We start from the raw sequence: 20,928 nt of genomic DNA on the forward strand, positions 1-20,928 counted from the left end.
AAATAACAGGTAAAATAATGCAAATTCTAAACAAAATCTGAAAACCTGGAATGGCCATAATAATATTAAACATAGTAGGCTTCATACAAGAGAATATTAGTAGGAATAAACAGTAATTTCTTAAGGATAAAATGGTCAATTCATCAAGAGGATATAACATTCATAAGGTCTATATACCAAATGTAACTGAGCTTTGAATTCATGAAGCAAAGACTGACAGAACTAAAAGGAGAAACAAACCCACAACCACACTTAATTTCGACATTCACAATAGTTGCTAAAACAAGTAGCTAGAAATACCAGTAAAGATACACAAGACAAACAACAACATTAGACGATTTGATCTCATTGTGATTAACAGACCCTACACACACACAGTAACATATATTCTCGTTTTCAGTGTGCATGGAGTATTTACAAGGTAGACAGTATTCTGGGATGTAAACCAAGTTTCAATAACTATTTTAAAAAATTGAAATTATATAAGGGATGCTCTGATCACAATAAGATTACACCAGAAATCTATTACAGAAGTATTCCTAAAAATATTCAAATTTTTGGAAACTAAATTACATACTTCTAAATAACTCATTGATCAAACAAAATCCAAAGGCAAATTATGAAGTATATCTAATTAAATAAAAATGTATAAACAGAGTAATGGCAGTGTGAGAGGTCCCTCTGGCCTCTCCCCTTGAAGTTTCAACAGTTTCAAGAGCTATGAATCAACGAAGGGTTCCCTGATCAGTGCACACACATGTCTGACCCACACACTGAGACATCTGAAGGTGAGCAGGGAGAAGCAACCCGGAGAGGAGGGAGGGACAAGAGCTAAGACGTTTATGGACAGACCTTGAGAATATCATGTTAAGCAAAATAAATCACAAAATTTTAAGGACCATTATGATTTCACTCATATGTGGGATATAAAACTGAATGAACAAATAAGAAAAACAAAAACTCACAGGCACAGACAACAGCATGGTGTTTATCAGATGGAAGACTGGTGGGGGGATAGTAAAGGGTAAAGGGGGTCCAATATATGGTGACTTTGACTTTGGGTAGTGGGCACACAAAACAATAGGCAGATCATGTATCATAGAAATGTATACTTGAAACCTACATAATCTTATTAACCTATATAATCTTATCTCACCCCAATAAATATAATTTTAAAATAAAATCATCACAGAGGCATCTGTGAAATACTGGAAAAAGCACTGATAATGAGGTCAGAAGACCTGGTTTCAAAACAACTTAGTCACATAGTCAGCTGTGAAAACTCTTTAAGTCTCATTTTCTTCATTTTATTCAATGGGAATAACATCCACTTAATAAATTTTTCTGAGGATTAAATGAGTTGGCAAATATAAAGTCCCTGGGTATTCTACAATGATATAAAGTACCACATGAAGTAAGACCCAGCCAGCCTTTCTTACACAGTCAACCCTGAGCGACATGGGCTGGAACTGTGTGAGTTAACTTACAGTGGATTTTTTTCAGTAAACACTGTAAGAATATTTTCTCTTCCTTATGATTTTCTTAATAACATTTTGTTTTCTCTAGCTTTATTGTAAGACTACAGTATAAAATACATATAACTTGTAAAAATATATAAACATATCAAAATTTGTGGATGAAGGTAAGGTAGAACTTATAGGGAATTTTATAGCACCAAATACTTCTATTAGAAAGGAAGAAAGATCTCAGATAAATGACTTTACAAAACTACAACAACAAGAGCAAATGAAACCGAAAGTAAATATAAGTAAATGAAGTTTCAGGTGGAGATCAAAGAGACCCAAAACAGAAAAATAGAGAAAACTTGTGAAATTAAAAGCTAATTCTTAGAGAACATCAAAAAAATTTATAAACCTATCCAGGATGATCAGGAAAGAAAAGAAAAGGTACAAATCAACAATATAAAAAATAAGAGCGATGATCTCACTACAACATTTACACACATTAAAAAGGTTTACAGGGTACTGTTATGATTAATTTGATGCCAATAAATTTGACATGTTGATAGAAACAAACTACCAAACTTCACTTACGAATAAAGAGATGATTTGAAGAGCCATGTAGCAGAGAAATTGAATGTTTTTATTACACATCTTACCACACACACAATACTCCAGACTTCACTGGAAAATTCTACCAACATTTAAGGGGAAAATAATACTATTTATACAAAAGCCTTTTGGAAAACAGAAGATGAAAATCTATCAACTAATTTTATGAAGCCAGCATTACCCTGATATCAAAATCAGAAAAAGAAAACTGCAAGTCCATATCCCTTATGAACATAGACATACAAATTCAACCAAATTTTAACAAATCAAACGTGATAACATAAAAATGAGAAAATGTCACGACCAAGTGGAGTTAATCTTAGGAATGCAGCTACAAGAAGTGCGCTCTGCCTCTATGCACAAAATCCCTTTTCTTCATGCCCATCCCCCAGGGCCAGTCTGTGGAAACCACTGATATTCTGTCACTATAGACTTGCCTTGTCTGGAATTTCGTATAAATAGAATCCTACAGCATGAATTCTTTTGTGCCTGTCTCATTTCAGTTAGTATAATGCTTTTCAGCTTCATCCATGATTTTGTGTTCATCAGTAGATGGCTACTTTTTAATGTTTCATTTTATGGGTAAGCCACATTTGTTTATCCATTCATCAGCTGAGGTTTGGGTTGTTTCCAGTATAAGGCTATTATGAATAAAGCTGCAATTATTATTCAGGTGTAAGTGTTTGTATGGTCACATATTTTATTTCTTTTGGGGAAATACCTAGAAGGGGTATTGCTGAGTCACATAGTTAAGTGTGTGTTTAAAAAAAGAAAAAGAAAAAGCCCAACTTCCAAAACAGCTGTTGTACTTTTCATTCTTTAAAAAGGAATGTATGAGAGTCCCAGTTGCTCTACTTCCTTGCCAACACTTGCAACCAGGTATTTCTTCTTTGTTTTGTGTATGTTCTTCAGTTTTAGCCATTTAGTAAGTATCTCCCATGGTTTTAATTTGTACTTCCATAACAACTAATGATGATGAGCATCGTTTGTGCAAAGTTGTCATCTGTATATCTTCCTTGGTGAAGCTTTTGTTCAAATATTTAGCTTGTTTTATTATTATGTTATTTGTTATTATTGAGTGGTTAAGGTATTTTTATAATATAAATACAAGGCCTTTTACTAGATGTATGTTTTAAAATCTATTAAATTTGTGGCTTATCTTTTCATTAATTTTAGAGTGTCTTCTAAAGAGTTTTTTTCCTTTTTAAAATTTGAGGAAGTGTATAAAATTATCAGTTTTTTCTTGCATGGTTTGTGCTTTATGTGTGATAAGAAATGCTTGTCCAATTCACTACCTACTCCTTCCTGTGCCTTCACAGTGAAATGTAGCTAGAGAAAAACAGACAACTTGGCTAACATACCTCACACTATTAAATCACAATTATATTTTCCTATTCCATTCACTCTCCCAGTATCCCTGACAACTATTCCACTTATTCTCATCTCCTAAAATCTACCAAAGTTTTTGCCATCCTACCTTTTAGCTGATGACCCTCTTCCTAATTCACTGAGAAAACAACTTCCAGAAATGCCCACCCTGTATCTTTGTCCATTTACACCAACTCCTCTTCTGCTACTAGGAGCATCTATGCTCCAGGCAAAGGCTAATTCCAAAACTTAGGCACTAGATCCCATTCCCCAAACATCTGTAATTCATGATACTCCCTCCAGCATTTCTCTCTCCAGGATCATCATTTCTCCTTCTTTACTGCATCATTTCCACCCATACACACACACACACACTTCCAATTCCCATCTTAAGGAAGTCTTTTGATCCCGTGCCTCCTCTAGCCACCACACCCCCCTATTCTCTTTCCCTGTACAGCAGTACTCATTCCAGATCTTCCCTCTCAGCATCATTTAAACCTGCTCCAACCAAACTTTTGCCCTCACTAACCCATCAAAATCACCAAATCTGTAGGTCAATTCTCACTTGTCATCCTTACAACTAACTGTATTTCCATAGTTTTAAAATTCACATCACATGAAGACTGTGGGCTCTTGAGTGGAGATGTTGCATCTCAATTTTCATATCCTGAATATTAAAAATATTTAATTATATGTGTAACCCTCGAAACATGTCTGTTTAATGAAATGACCAAGAAAATTTCTCTAGTCTCTTGGAAATGAAAGATCAAATTAGAGCACACCATAAGTTAATAATCATAAATTTAGATAGAATTCTGTTGGAAAGTTTACACGAATTTCTGAGACTTATTTACCTTCAAGATTCTTCAGATGCCTATATAGCATAAGAAGGCATAACTACAAAGATCACACTTTGAAGACAGATATTCAAAGATTTATATATGTGCACCTCAATTATTCACAAATTTGTTTACATTGTATCATGAAATAGTTTATTATAATAAATCCTGTAAAATGTATGAAGTCCCTTCACATAATTAGAAATAAATTTGTCCTATGAATTTATACTTTAAATAATTGAAAACAAAACTGAGAGGCAAGACAAGACTGTATTTATTTCTATTCTAAAGATTATTCTTAAAATAAAAATAGGTGCAAAATAATTCACAGTGTTATCTAGACAATAGCTAACATGTAAATAGCTAAAGTGTAAAATGCAAGTATTTTAGATTTTATTTCACCAAATTGCTCATTGTTTCTGTCTCTGTTCATAATACATTTATCAAATTAAAACCAAAGCCTTCTGGCTCCAGCTGAAGTTAATTTTCCACAATGTGATTGTTATTATCTAGAACTTGCCTCAGTTTCCAATCAAAATCACCAATGGATATTGTAAAATTCAGTTATAGTTTCTTTTCCATTTGTATATCCAATTACCATGTAAGAGATTTAAAAAAACATAAAGCCATGGGGTTCTTAGGACTAATAATAGTAACTCAGGAATAGAATGGAAAGAAATGGATCCGTAAACACGTATGACTGCTTCTGTGGAAGAGCTTTCAAAATTAAGTTTGAAAGTACACTAAGCTCAGTGTTTTGGGTCACCGAGGACTCTTACTTAACTCGTATCAGTGAGAGGCAAAGTGAGCAATATGTCAAATTAACTTGCTCAATTTTCTTTTCTCAACTTTTCTAATGCCCTTTAGGAACACCATTACTGAAAAGCTATTGTTGGCATTTATAGGGTAAAACCTGATTCTGGAAGGTGGATATTGCAATAGCCCAGAAACCACAAAATTGAAAACTGTACGATACCGGTTGTTTCATCATAATAAAAGGAAAAATGAGTTTGTGGGTCAGCCATCATATGTTGACAAGGCAAAAAAGCTCCAGAATGGCTTTAATGGTTGATTTAAAAACTTGAGATTGCTAACTGGAAAATTAACAACTTAATATTTTTATATTATTTTTCATATATGAAATGTCACAGTTATAAGAAAATGACCCTAGTATATTGTATTAATCTCATTGAAGCAGAGACTCTATTTAAATAAAACATAGTGTTGGTAATTTAAAACAATTTAGAAATCTATTCTCTTTAATGTTTTCAATTCAATACAAATCAAAGCTGCCACCAAGGAAAATGCATAACTAATGAGAGTCAAATTCTTATCAGTATGAAATAACTAATCTATCTTTTAAATGAACCATGTAGAGACTATATTTCACATGAAAAATTATAAATTGATATAGGGATCAAAAGCAATTCCTAGAAATGTAATTATGTCTGAGGACAACATTTATCGTATAATTTGCCATGATAAATATGATTTGTTAATTTTTCTTCACATGTCAAATAAGCAGTTGTGGTTTTGTCCATTTTCCTTATATGTGCAGGCAAAAAATTAAAAAAATAAAAACAATCGTCTTCTCCTTGTCTCTATGGACTTTTTATGGCTAGTCAAAGAATTATTTACAATACTGCTGTTACTTTCTAAACTCATTAGAAAAAAAATTTTGATCATCTGGTGAAGGAGGAGATCTAGAAATATAAATATAAAGAACCATAAGTAAGCTCCATTTGTTCTAAAACAATCACACAAAAGAACAATCTTAAATGAATTCCTTTCAGGTCAGAAACTGAGCCGATGACTACTTGAATATACTATGATATTACTCAGTTTACAGTACTGATCTATAAAGTGTGTATTCACAAAGCACATGTTGTTATGGACGCAGACAGGAGACAATCAAGTCCCTCCGTGTGCGCTTTACAGGCTCTGCGCTCTAATGTTCCGCATGTCTCTCAGCAACACTGGTCGGTAGTTTTGCTCCAAAATTTCCATATATTCAAAGTAATCACTCACTCGAAACCCATGCAGTGCTTCTTCCTGTCAAAAAACATAGAGGGAACAGTTCATTTGCTCGGGTAAAGACACAATTCTAAGTTAATAAATTTTAAATAGTTGGTGTGTCTTTTTTTTCAGTTATAGGCAAGGAATTTCATGTAGCTGGCAAATGTGTAATTGTTTTCTATTTGACACAGGCTGTGTCTGTATATGATAGCAAGAAACCATGTCCCTATGAAACAAGGTTGTATGTTTTCAAAACCAAAAATGCTTTACAGCTAACAAAAAATAAAATGAACTCTTAGATATTTTAGATGTAATAGGTCTCACTTAAAGAATGACTGTTTACATTTGTAATTAGTAAAGACCCTAGAGCTTTTCTAGTAAAGAATACTGTAATACTGCAAGATACACCTGCTTACAGCAATTGTTCACAAAATCTTCCACAGTCTACAACTCATAATGTTGGTACTATGCATGCCTGTACTAATTTGGAATTTAATGGTTAGTGTTCCAAGAGAGGCACTCAAAAGCGAAAACGGTAGGGACACCCATTTAGAATCTTAGCAACTGTTAGGGAATTTTATGACTATTTCTTTTAGAATACTGGCTATGCAGTACCTACCCGTCAAAGTTAACACCAAAAAACATCTGCAGAAGGAAGCTTATGCTTGAGTCAGTGTAGTAAGTATTATGTTAGTTTTGGAGGTTATAAAAAATTGGGGATAATTTGTGCCTTTCTGGCAATTACAGTTTAAAGGTAACATTACTAGAAGAAGAAGAAGAGAGGGAGAAGGGAACAGAGAGTCTATTCAAACAAAGAATTGATGAGAACTTCCCAAAACTATGGAAGGAGCTAGATCCTCAAATCCAAGAAGCAAACAGAACTAATCCAAAAAGGCCTTCCCCATGGCACATTGTATTAAAGCTGTCAAAAATTAATGACAAATAAAGAATTCTCAAGGCAGCCAAGGAAGAGAAGAAAGTAGCCTATGAAAGAAAGTCCATTAGGTTATCATCAGGCTTCTTACAAGAAACTCTACAAGCGAGAAGAGAGTAGAACTGACCAAATGGGAGATGACATTTGCTAACAGCAGCCCTGACAAGGGGTTAATATCTAAAACACTCATATATAAAGAACTCATACAACTCAACACCAAACAAACTATCCAATTAAAAAATGGGCAGAGGACCAACAGATATATGAAAAGATGCCCAACTTCACTAGCTATTAGGGAAATGCAAATTAAAACTATAATGAGACACCATCTCACACATGTTAGAATGGCTTTTATCAACAAGGCAAGCAATAACAAGTGTGGAGAGGACGTGGAGAAAAAGAAACCCTCATTCACTGCTGGTGGGAACGTGAACTGGTACAGCCACTATGGAAATCAGCCTAGCAGTCCTCAAACATTAAGGAGAGGTGCCACAGGAGCCAGGAATCCCACCCACTTCTGGGTATTTACTCAAAAAACTTGAAAATATTTATTTGCAAAGATATGTATGCCCATATGTATGCCCATGTTCATTGCAGCACTGTTTACGGTGGCCATGGCATGGAAACAAGCGAAGTGTCCTTTAAGGGAGGACTGGATAATGATGATATGGCACATACATACTGTGGAACACTACTCAGCCATGAGAAAAGATGAAATACTGCCATCGGTGACAACATGGATGGACCTTGAGAATATTATACTAAGGAAAGTAAGTCCATCAGAAAAAGCTAAGAGTCATATGATTTCACTCATATGTGGGACAGAAAAGTGAAACTAACAGACACAGACAACAGTATGGTGGTTACCAGAGGGAAGGGGGGTTTGGAGGATAGTGAAGGGTTAGGGTTAGGGTTAGTAAAGGGTAAAGGGGACCAAATATATGATGTTGCAAGATAATCTGAATTTGAGTGGTGGGCACACAATGTAATATACACATCATATATCTCAGAAATGTACACTTGAAACCTATATAGTCTTATTAACTAATGTTGCCCCAAGAAATTTAATGAAAAGAAAAAGAATGGAGGAAAAAAGTAGGATAAGTCCCTCTGAGTGGGTTATATTGGAATAGAGAGTTGATTCTCATTAATAATCATCAGGAAGTAATATAAAATAAATGTTTACCACCAAAGGTGTAGAATTTACTGTACACTGAGGTCATTTAACAAAGTATGTGTGTTAATGTCAAATTTCACATAAGAAGCAACAAATCATATCATAATAGTCACACGAGAGAAGGAGTTTTGTGATCACATCTCTGCTCTTCACCCTTGCTAGACAGGAACTTCCGTGCAGTGTGTCTGACCTAGAGTGTGAAAAAGAACCTTCTTATCTGATCAAAGGGGTAGAAACACAACTTGCAAGTAATATTGCTTCTAGGAGATCCGTCCTGGGGCACTTAGTAAAATCAGAAATTCTTGGGAGTCATATCTTCAAAACTTTTGAATTCTGATTTTGGCATTATGGATTCAATCTCCAAAGTTAACATTTTTACATATTCTAAAGGTTTTGAGCTCCTTGAGAATTTGTACTGAAATCTGACAACTCAGGACTCTGTCATGAAAATTCTATCTTAAAAGGTCTTGGAAGGAATCTAGACATATCAATTTTAATAAGTACCCTTGTTATTCTTAGGATTAAGAAAGTTTAAATAGATGTGTGGTTCTGGATAAAATATGAAGTTCTTAAATATTTAGGATAGAGTAAGTGGTTCTTAAAAATTTTTTAACTCAGCTGAAGGGTTCATGAGCATATGTGATGACTAGGAAGATGATTTAATCTTGGCTGGGTACATAAAGAAACAGACCTTGATCAGATACAATGTAAATGAATGTTCCTGACACAGAACTGAAAGTTATGTACCAGGTATTACTATGATATCAAACGCTAAGATATCTTGGGGTGGGAGGAAAAAAATGGGAGCAAAAGTTTATAGTCTAGCTATGGAGTCAGTAGAAAACTCTGTTTCTTTTGTTGTATTCTGTATACGTCTTTTTCTTAAGAACAAGGAGGTGGGAGAGGCATGGAATAGGAATGTAGAAACTCAAATTTTTTTAAGCGTTTGCAGTGTGCCAGAAGATGATGTTTTAGAAGTACTTTATAGGTATCATCTCATTTTATTCCTCAACAACCTTATATAATTGGTATTATTTCACGCCCAATCATACATATGCAAAAGCTGAGGCATAGAGAGGCCGAGCAACATTCCCCAGTTTAGTTAGTGAAAGACAGAGCCAGAATTCAGGTGACCTCAAGTTATACTGAGGACAATGCAGAAAATATGTGTAAACCACAGTTGACAAATTACTGGAACACATTTTCTCTATCCCCTCAGATAGTGAATTATTTTTATTATTATGTATACTATTGTCTTTCAAAGCTTACATTCAATTACTTGTCTCTGTCTAATCACTATTTCTTAGCCTGTCAGCATGTTCTGGAGCAACAGCTGCAATAGAGGCACACACACAAAATTCCTCTTGACAATTAACTGGTTGGGTTGAAATTAATCTGATTTTTTCATAATTATAAATTGATTTCACCATAATATGCAAGAATATGCAAGATTCAGTTGAAGCATTTTAATTAAGTATTTTGAGCCTTCAAAGCCTTTCACTGGAAGGCAATTCTTTTCTTAGCCTGGCATTTCAGTGACATTTGTCCCCAGGCTGAATTCACAAACTAAAAATCAAGATCATTGTCAGCCTATTAGCATGCTAGAGAGGGATGAATATAGTCAGTCAGCTAAAACAGAGGGTCTTCTGAAATTACTATTAAACTAACTCTCACCAGACATGTGTCTGTATCTGTGTCTTCTGCACGTCTGTGTGTGTGTGTGAGTGTCTGTGTGTGTGAGGGAGAGAAACAGAGGAGGGGAGAGGATGACTGCATTAACAAAAAACACCTTTAGACTTTCAAGCTTGCTGAGCTATTGGAGAATATTTATTTTGTTAGATGTTTTTCTCTCTAGAAGTTTGATGCCTCAAGATTTTCTGAACCATCATCTGTCACAGATAAAAATGTTCAGAATCCCAAGAACAAGGAATAAGCTCGTCAGCATGCCTTCAGAAGCTGCCGTCTAGCTCAGTACTAATCTATTAACCACCGTAGCGTGGGAATTATGCACGTAGCTGCTCAGTTATCCAACCCACATTTTTGTTGTGTCTGCAAAGATATGGTGAAAAACTCAGACCATACCTTGCTTATATTAACTTATGATATTCATCTAATCTAGCATTTAGTGGTTTAATCAACAGATAAAAATACTTTTTTTTGTTTGTTATTTTATTTTTTAGTAAGCCTGGGCGGCTCACTAGTGCTCACCACCTTCTAGTCTAAGACATTCCAAGTAGTGTTTGAAATACACTGATTGATCATAAAGAATTATCCAGTGGGCTGTTAGAAATGTGGACAATGAGTCTAGTCTCTCAATTAACTGCTTTACAATATCGAGCTGAAACCCAAATGAAGACACATGGGTTCGTATTTTCTTTATGCTTCTATCATGCCACTTTTTGTCAATACCTGAAACTTAAACCAGGAAAAGAATTGCATATTTTCAATCTTCTGGAACCACCTTATCTGAAGTTTCTCAGGACAACTGATAATAGTGGAACATTTACGTTTATGGTTTTTCAACATTTTGGAAACTAATTCAATTGGGCCTAATTATTTGAACATATTTACAAGTCAGATGTTTGCTTTATCTACTCTTATATAATGATTCAATTTCCTTTTAAAAAGTAGTTTTATTATCAAAGAAGTATGAGCCCATTCTTTAAAATAAAAAAAGTCCACATAAATGCATGCAAATATATATAACCAGTAAATTTTCCTATTCTACTTCATCTCCTTTCTTCTCTGAAGCAATGATTATTAAATATGTTGAGTCAGGGAATAATATGTAATTTAAAAGAATGTTATTATGGATGTGACAGGTACTAACATGGAGAATTGTTGACAAGTTTTATTTTTTTTTCTCTCAGCACAATGCTGAGATTTTGGGTCAATAGTATAAAACATAATTTCAAAGGTTTAATCCCTATAATTATAGTTAAATGAGTAACTTGCACATCATATAGCTATTCCTGACTTAAGGGGTCTTCTGAGGGCTATATAAAAATTACGTTATCAATCAGAATCCCATCACTGGTGTCAGTAAGTGAAACGTGGTACACGTTAAGTTTATGTACTTTGCAAACGAAAAGAGACTTAATAGAGTAGCTAAAGGGTTATGTAAATTATATTTAAATAAACTACACTGGAATTTATCTCACAAAAAGAAAACTGCCCACCAGAAGAGATCAGTGAGGTTGAGACTACCTGCTGAAAAGCAAACGAAAAGTGAAGTGAAGTCAGTATTTGGGGGGCATTTTTCTAACCCCTCGGATGACTGCAAACAGTAGGAGTAAGAAGTAAAGTTTGTTCCAGGACAAGTACTAACAATTAATTCTTTGCCAGCATGTCCTTAATTTGGATTTAAACCAATTCAATTAAAATTTTAGTGATTTAAGTAACACTTAGTTGGTAAAGATAATGTTTTTCCCCTCATTTAAAAACTGTTTAATTTTAAATTCATAGCATTATGCCTAAAGCACAATAGAGTTTGGGACGCATTTAAACAGGTCACCATTTGCAAACTCCATTACAATGTTCCTGGCATTAGTGAAGAGAGAGAGGAAACTGCAATAATCACCACTGTTTATCAGATTTAAAGATGATGAATACAAAGACCCTTCTGGCAGGAAGGAAAATACGTGACAATAATTTGAAGACTTTAGTAATGTTTGTTATTCAATGTGAATAAAACTAAATTCATTCCTCTTTCCCTTTATATTTATTTACAGTCTTTGTTTATTTGTCTATCAACAAATATTTATTGAGCACTTACTATGTACTAGGTTCTGTTCCAGGCATTGAAAATACATTAGTAAACAATATAGAGAAAATCACGTTCTTGTGGAGCTTACCCTTTATACTGGGGAAGAGTGACAAAAGTACATATAAAATAATTTCAGCTAGTGACAAACACTGTAAGAAAAACTAAAGTAGGATACGAGGTTAGAGAATTATCGGTTAGGGATACACAAATATAAGAATTTGGGGAGATTTCAGACTCTGAAACCTCCATAAATGCCCAGGTAGCTGATGAAAATATCCCTTTCTGAAAAGGAATTCACATTTTGTCCTCAACACAATTCCCATTTACTTAACCAACCCTGTACTCCAAATGCCCTTTTGCAGGTCATTTTTTTTCTCTACCTAAGTTTTCCTCCTACATGTCCAATCATTGTCTTGGTATACTTTTTCATTACAAATTTTTCTAAAATCATAATTCCAGCAATATATGCAGGAAATTTAAGACCTTTTGCATTCTGTACTTATGCAATAAAAATATTTGACGGTTTGGCAATCTTAAATAATCAATGTCTTTTATTTACAGAAAAATCATCATTAAATGGAAAATAACTCAGACAATACGTAATGGTAAAGAAATAAAGATAAAATTCATTTACATAGAAATGTAATGGTAAAGAAATAAAGATAAAATTCATTTACATAGAAATCAGTCATAGACTAGAGAAAAACTAGCAAATGCCAAATACTGGTTTTGGTGTACACAAGTCAATGTGTGCCCATGGGAAGGGAAACATAATTAAACCTCAGGAAAGATTTCAACTTAAAACAGAGTTGGACGGCCACCGCAAACTGCACACAGGGGTGTATTTATATATCACATATTTCCGAAAGTCCAGAGCTTCAAAAGTCTTATCATTGTGAACAAGAAGGTGACCAACTATGTCTTGTTTTAAAATGTTTACTTCTATATGGTAATGACTTTTTTAAAAAGCGTACTATGATAGAATAATCTTTTAGGAAAAGCTTTTATAAAAATTAGAAGTTTAGGAAAATATAGAATATGGAGGTATAAGAAGTTGTATTAAATGTTTTTTTTAAAAAGTACCAAACCTCTGTATTAACGCAGTAACTTGAACTTGGACTAAGTAAGATCCAGAAGTATAAATAAAGTAAGTCTTTTTTTGCATAGCACACTAATTAAAAGCAAAGCTCTGGATCCAGACAGCTTAACTTCACATTCCAGCTCCATCACTCTCTACTTGTATAAGTTTGGGCAATTTACTTAATTTGGTGGCTCGGTTTCCTCCTCTCTAAAAGGAGGATGATAATAGTACCTTTCTCTAAAGGTAGTTTTTAGGATTAGATGACCATCTGGAAATGGTTAAATCTTAACCATTTTCCCTTTAGATATAAAGACACTTACTTTTAGGAAAACCTGCAGATCTTGAGTCTGAGTGTGCTGTAGAATGTCTTGTTGTAGATGTTTGAATATAGCTATACAGATATACACCTGATAATCAGGGCCAAGGAAAACACAAGTGGCGATATAATGGCAGATTTCTATCCAATCTAAATAATTCCAAAAACATTGAGTTATCCATTGCTGACAAATCTAGAAAAAAAGATAAGTCAGTTCATTAGAAAGTTTTAACACCATTATTTGACTTCCAAAAAGCAATAACCAAATAATACGCACAAAACCAATGAAGAGCTTAGCATTCAGTGAAAATAGAAACACATTCCACATCTAAGCCTAACGAGGATGCTTCACCCATTTGCTCAGTGCCCGAGAAAACTGTCACGTCCTTGGGACTCAGGACGTGGGGTCAGCTGATGATGCTCACACTGCTCAAATACCTATTGCTCCACGCCTTCTCTACTCCTCTTGTCCTCTCTTACTGATAACACCAGTCTGCTCTCTACAGATACCATTTTAACTCAGAAATGGAAGTTTTTTTCTGTCCTACCTATAATCACAGATGTGTAATTATGCAGATGACAGATTGCTAAATGTTACATTAATGCAAATGGACTCTTGCTGAATCAGAAAACAATTTCAACCAAACAGAATTATGTAACATAAAAACTGAGAGCTAATGTAGAGAATATTTAAAAATGAGACTTTAAAAACAATCATTTGTGTTACTTTTTGAATCACATTTGTTCAGATTATAAAAGAGATAGATGTCCACTGTGGAAAAATGGTAAAGTTTAACAAAAAATAACAATCACACAGAGATTAACATTGTTAACATTTTGGTACATTAATGTTATGAATGGAACTGTGTATTCCTGCAAAAAAGCATGTCAAAGTCCTAACCCCGGTACTTGTGAATGTGACATTATTTGGAAACAGGGTCTCTACAGAGGTAATCAAGTTAAAAGGAGGTCATTAGGGTGAACCCTATTCCAATATGACTGGCATCCACGTAAAAAGAGGAAATTTGGACAAAGAGACAGACATACACAGAGGGAAGATGTTGGAAGGTCACACAGAAAATGTCATACATGAAGAAAGATGACTGATGTATCTACAAACCAAGAAAAATCTAAGGCTACTAGAAACTAGGAAAGAAACATGAAACTTTACCCCTTGTATGTCCAGCGGGGACACAGCCTTGCCACCACTTTCATTTTGATTTCTGGCTTCCAAAATTGTAAGACAATACAGTTCTGTCATTTTAAGCAGCCTAGTTTATAATACTGCAGTCTTGGGAAATCAAGACCAGTAATTGGTTTCCAATATTTCAGTTTTCATTAATGAGCAACATATTACCACCGAAGAAAGACTTCTTTTATTGAACCTATCTTTTCCTACAGTTTTATGACTTAGTGGGGTGGGAATAGATGTGGTAGCTTATATCAATTTATCATAGATACAAAAGATACACAGGCACAAATTTTCTTTTGTTCTATCATTTTTTCTTTTAAAAATATATTCTTGAATAGTTTCGAAAATTTGTTTTTATATCCCTGATTCAATTTTGGGGGATGCTGATTCTGCTTCTAACTGCCTTTAATATGGCATATTAGTTTACTAGGGCTGCCATGACAGAGTGCCAGAGACCAGGCAACTTAAAGGACAGGAATCTATCTCCCCACAGTTCTGGAGAAGTCCACAGTCACGGTGCTGGCAGGGTTGGTTTCTTCGGAGGCCTATCTCCTTTGCTTGTAGATGGCAGTCTTCTGTCATATTTTCACACGGTCTTTCCTCTGTACACGTCTGTGTCCAAATTTGCTATTCTTACAAGGACACCACTCCTATTGGATTAGGGCACACCTTAATGACCTCATTTTAACACCATTACCATCTTTAAGGACCTTATCTCTAAGTAGTCCTGTACTGAGGGTTAGAACTTCAACAGGTGAATTTGGAGGGACACAATTCAGGCCATACTAGATGGTTTCATTGAATTTTTGTTTTCCATATATCATTACTCATGTCAGCCATTAACTTCTAAATTTCAGCCATTATGGGCATATCTTTTCATCTCCTGCTCATATTTCCTATTTTGTTATTGATAATGTCAACTCCATTAGACCAAATATTTTCTTCTGTTTTTTATTGTAATTCTATTCTCAAGTATAAAATTTTCCTTTACAAAATTAAGTTCCTTTCTACTATGCTTCAAATCTTTTCATAGAGCTTTTGAGCTAACTCAGTATCGACTTAGAATATGTCTGTAAGTGTATAATATTTGTCAATAAGCAGGATATATTTAATTTCCTTTGGTACCAACTTTACTGTTCACTTGACTTTGAGAGGATTCTTCTCCCAGACCTCAACCTGGAGGGTCAGTTGGCATCCAGAGTTCATTACCAAACTTCTAGTGCCCACCAAATATCCACATAATGTGGCTCTACTGGACTGGGGAGAAAAAAATACCTCTTCTACTTGACTAGGTAGGTTGGAGCATTCAATGGTTCTTTGACTGAAAGCGATAGTTTTCATTCCTTTACAGCACTGTTGCCAGGGTTCTCTCTGTCTCTGTTCTTTGCTGCAGCTACTAATGCCAATCAACTTATGAGCAGGTTGTGTTAATGAAAATGAGAATCGCTGGATGAATGAAGGAGAAACACCTGGAGAGTGGAAATTAGTACAAGTCATCTCTGCAGCCAGAGAGCACAGTTCCCACCCAGGTGTGAGTTTCAGGGATGACTAGCAAAGTAGACAAAGAGATGAAAGGGGTCACAGGTTCTGACCCCTTTTCTAGTTGGCCTTACTTTTCTGCAGGCTGAACAGTGTGAAACTGCTGCTCACTGACTCCTTTTAACCTTTAAACCTACCAACTTCATATGTTCCAACAAATATATCTGAAGTTACAATGTATGTAGACAGATAGTTATCCACCTGCCTTCATCCAGATTGGTTAAAAGAAAATCACCCAGAATGTAACTAATAACCCCAGAAATAACTAATTCCAGAATCTGCAATTAGTTATTTATTATATAGTTTCTAATACTGTTGCAATTTTCTGGCATTTACATAAATGGGTAAATACACATGTGATTTTACTAGAAATTGCCAAATTCCTTCTTATACATCTCAAAAATATGCAATACTGTATTTTTTTAAAAAGCAGTTGAGTCCTCATATTTGTTGAAAAAATAATCATTTATAAAATGGTTTACAAGGAAAGTGAGACAAACTTTTATTTTTATAGTAAACCAATGTTCTTTAGACCTAATTATACTTTAAAACACTTAAATGGCTTTTTTAGGTTTATAAGGAAGAAAAATCACTTGCACAATATGTATCAAAATGTACCACAGCCTTCCTAGGAAATTTTTCTCTTTGATCATACTTAAGCTTATGCCAAAGAACATTACAATGCAACATTGAGATAAACATAATTATTTTATCAGGTAAATTATTCTCATGGGTATTGGCACTTAACAATCTTCAAAGCATTCCATAAGAACTAAGCAAAAAAAAAAAAAAGTGAAGAACAATTCCTTATGGATACCTGAATAAGCCAAAGTACATATGATTCAAATGATCAAGTTTTATGATCCAAACACACTATCTATTTTTAACAACTATTCTGGTTTTATTTTACTTGCTCTCACCATAAAAATAATTACTAAGGTAAGAAATAAAACTAATTTCAAAATCAAATATGTAGTTTTAAGTGAAGTCCTCATTATCAGGATAACCTAGTAAAGGGAAGCACAGGGAAGGAGAACATATTTCAAGTAGCAACGTTAGCCACATGTCTGAGAGGCAAAGCCTGGGCCACATTTCTAAGTATGACTCTCTGAACAAGGGGCATTCCTAGCTTTGACATTCTGCTTTGCCTTCATACACTTTTACATTCTCATAAAGCACTGTCACAATATATGAAATGATAAAGTAGTTATCTATAAGTCTGCTTTCATGGTAGTAGTGGTGGTAGAGACTCAGCAAAAGAGAAAAACCAAGAGGTTTTTCTAGAGTGTATTCAGAAGATTATCCATGTTAGCCCACTTGCTAACACAGTAGAGTACAATAATCAATGATATGCCAAATGATGTCCTAAAGGAATTACAAGAGATAAAGGATTAAAGATACATGATACTTCTTAAACCAGGAAAGTTAATAAAATTCAATGAGGAAAGTTTTATAAAATTGGTCAAAAAGTTAATTAGAAAAAACGATTTTCCGTTCATTTAAGAAGAAAGAATATGTGTTTGAATTTCTATTTCCTTTCCAATCTCAATTACTCTTGAGAAGAAACACTAATCAACAAGTATGTATTTCTAACTATATATTTTTGTATTCTAGTTGAGCTTATTATTTTTACTTCAAGGAGCCGCATATTTTATTCAGCAACTTACCCACAAATCCTTCATTAATCAACCAATCCCAATTCCTTTGTGTCTATAAATTAACAACTTCAAAAAGCACTGCTTCTAATTAGGTCAAAATGAATAAGCTTTGAAATACAAAATTTGTATCCAAATAATTACTTAAGCACACATACCCATCTAGTTAATTAAAAGTAGTTTACATATTTTATAATTACCAGTAAAATGGCAAATAACATCAACAAAGCAATGATATATACTTTAGACACAAAATGACTAGTTCACAAAGGGAGCCATTAAAAAAGCATTTTTACATTAGATAATTTAAGAAACATAACATTACTGCTGAGAAATAATGCAGTGGTTTTTATTAGATAAATCTGCTTGTTACATGTAAGCAGTTTCAAATTGATAAAGACATGTCAAATTGATAAAGAGATGACAAAATGACAGATACAAAATTGATACAGTGTGGCCTGATGTATTGCAAGTTTTTCCCACAGTCTTTGGTAGTCCATTTTGAAATTAAAAGGATATATGTCAAGAGCTAGTAAATGATTGGAAGTATTAGACAATACATATCGTATCAATCATGACTAGAATGGCAAAAAGGAACTCTCAGGAACATATTGCTCCCTGACTTCAATTTTTAGAAGAATTGAAAGGATGTGTTATTGAGCTTATATTAAATATTTAAGTAACTACGTCTGACCAAAGTTAACATTTTATAATTCAAATTTCCCAGGAGTGTTTTAGTTACATACACAGAGTTACAATCGGCTGAGAAAGAGTATTCCTTTTCACTACATGTAATTGCATAATTAGGCTTCTAATTAATTTCAGGAAATTTAAAACAATAGGTGGAGTAAACTGGTACAAGGAAATGTAATAAATGACATAAGGGCTCTTCAAAGTAAGTATAAAAGCGTGTCATAATATTAAAAAGAACTACTGTCTAGTTAAGAGGAAAATGTTTCTGGTCGGACAAATCCAAGGGAATGAAGGATAGTTTACTATTGAGAAATCTAACAAGCATGTCACATAAACAGATCAAATAAGCTCCAAGATCAAGATAATATTAACCATAAAACCTGTGGCTACTGACACGTGACCACAGGCACAATTCTAGGACCTAGAAAAATCATTAAAACTTCTTAGATCCCAAAAGCAGAAACACAGCTCTAGGCTTTCTTGTTAGATAAGATATAGTATCTTATCATTTGTTTATGATGGCCAGTCTGATCCTGTGAAGTGGCATCTCATTGTGGTTTTAATTTGCATCTCTCTGATGGCTAGTGATGCTGAGCATCCTTTCATATGTCTGTGTGCTCATCATTAACAAATCAACAAGTGTGGGCCAGGCTGCAAAGAAAAGGGAACCCTGGTGCACTGTTGGTGGGAATGCAGACTGGTGCAGCCACTGTGGAAAACAGTATGGAATTTCCTCAGAAAACTAAAAATGGAACTGCCTTTTGACCTGGCAATTCCACTGCTGGGAATATACCCTAAGAATCCTGAAACATCAATTCAAAAGAACCTATGCACCCTAATGTTCATAGCAGCACTATTTATAGTGGCCAAGTGCTGGAAACAGCATAAGTGCCCATCAGCAAATGAATGGATCAAAACACTGTGGTACATTCACACAATGGAATACTACACAGCAGAAAGAAAGAAGGAGCTCCTACACTTCAAAGACAGGGTGGAACTGGAGAGCATTATGTTAAGTGAAATAAGCCAGACCGTGAAAGACAAATACCATATGATCTCACCTATAAGTGGAACCTAATCAACAAAACAAACAAGCAAGCAAAATAGAACCAGAGACATTGAGATAAAGAACAAATTGACAGTAACCAGAAGGGAGGGGAGAGGGAAGTAATGGGGGGAAGAAGGTGAAGGGTCATCAAGGAACACATATAAGGGGGGAAGGATTGAGGGTGGGAGGTAGGGGTGGGTAGGGCCAGGGAAAGTGGTGGTGGGAAAATGGAGAAAACTGTATTTTAACAACAATATAAATAAATAAATAAATAAATAAATAAATAAATAAATACAATAATCACAATAAATGAAATCTGAAGTAAAACAATTAATTAAACAATAAATCAAGTTATGTTGAAAAAATAAAAATAAAAAAATACAGTATCTCACATATCAGATACTCAGTGTTGATAGAAATTACTGCCCTCAGTTACTTAATCCTTAAATTTGCCTTCTGAAGCCAATACTACCTCCATTAAAAAGCCTAATGTCATAGACTTTCAGAGTATCTATACATTTGAATAGTTGAACTTGAATTCAAATTCTGTGAATGCCATTTGTCTACTATAAAGTAAAGCTATATATTATAATAAACCCAAGAAAAAGAAGCCAGTTTAGGAATTTAAACACAAAAGTATAAATACTTAAAAAAATGAGTTTGTTAATTTAAATCTCTTTCTTATATCTGATAAGAACGTAATTTTCTTTAAAGTCACCGAAGTCTGGGAGTTGAAGAAATGTCACTCCCTTACGGATTACCTGTGACGGTGCAAAACCAGACATGTGGAAAGCTGAAAACACAAGTGGCACCTCCGCCTTCAGGAGCATTTCAATATAGTGGGTGCTGCAAAAATACACTGGATGGATGCCGGATTCTATCGTGTCAACAGGGAGGTACCTCTGCATAAAAGGAGAGAAATTAAGAATTAACGAACGTGCAGCTAAAATAATCAAACATCCAAATCTACTTCAAAATTAATGTGGTCTTATAACAAGTTATGCAAATATTATAGTTACATACATTGAAAAGTCAGGTGTTAAACACCATAGAAAGCATAAATTTTAATAAATGGAATATGATATCCCTGCCAAGACACAGCAATATAGTTGACATTTTGTTATTTTGGCAACTTCAAGCCCTTGTGCAATGATGGGGGTGGGCGCCGTATGAAAGAGTAAATATATGAGTGAGTACACGTGTAATAAATGCTTTACTTTTTAATACTATGT

At 34.3% G+C, this 20,928-nt stretch overlaps 1 protein-coding gene across 1 annotated transcript in view; it reads right to left on the reverse strand.

Annotated features, from left to right (window-relative positions):
* Positions 1-1,944: 1,944 nt before the first annotated feature.
* Positions 1,945-20,928, reverse strand: part of TBC1D32 (TBC1 domain family member 32) — a 186,107-nt gene continuing 167,123 nt past the window's right edge. The window contains exons 32-34 of the mRNA XM_045188724.2: positions 20,458-20,598; positions 13,574-13,762; positions 1,945-6,331 (exon numbers count right to left, since the gene is read on the reverse strand). Of these exons, the coding sequence (XP_045044659.2) occupies positions 6,212-6,331; positions 13,574-13,762; positions 20,458-20,598 (450 nt within the window). The 3' untranslated portion in view covers positions 1,945-6,211. The remainder of the gene's footprint in view (positions 6,332-13,573; positions 13,763-20,457; positions 20,599-20,928) is intronic.

This window comes from Desmodus rotundus, chromosome 11, assembly GCF_022682495.2.
Source record: "Desmodus rotundus isolate HL8 chromosome 11, HLdesRot8A.1, whole genome shotgun sequence".
Taxonomy (NCBI): domain Eukaryota; kingdom Metazoa; phylum Chordata; class Mammalia; order Chiroptera; family Phyllostomidae; genus Desmodus; species Desmodus rotundus.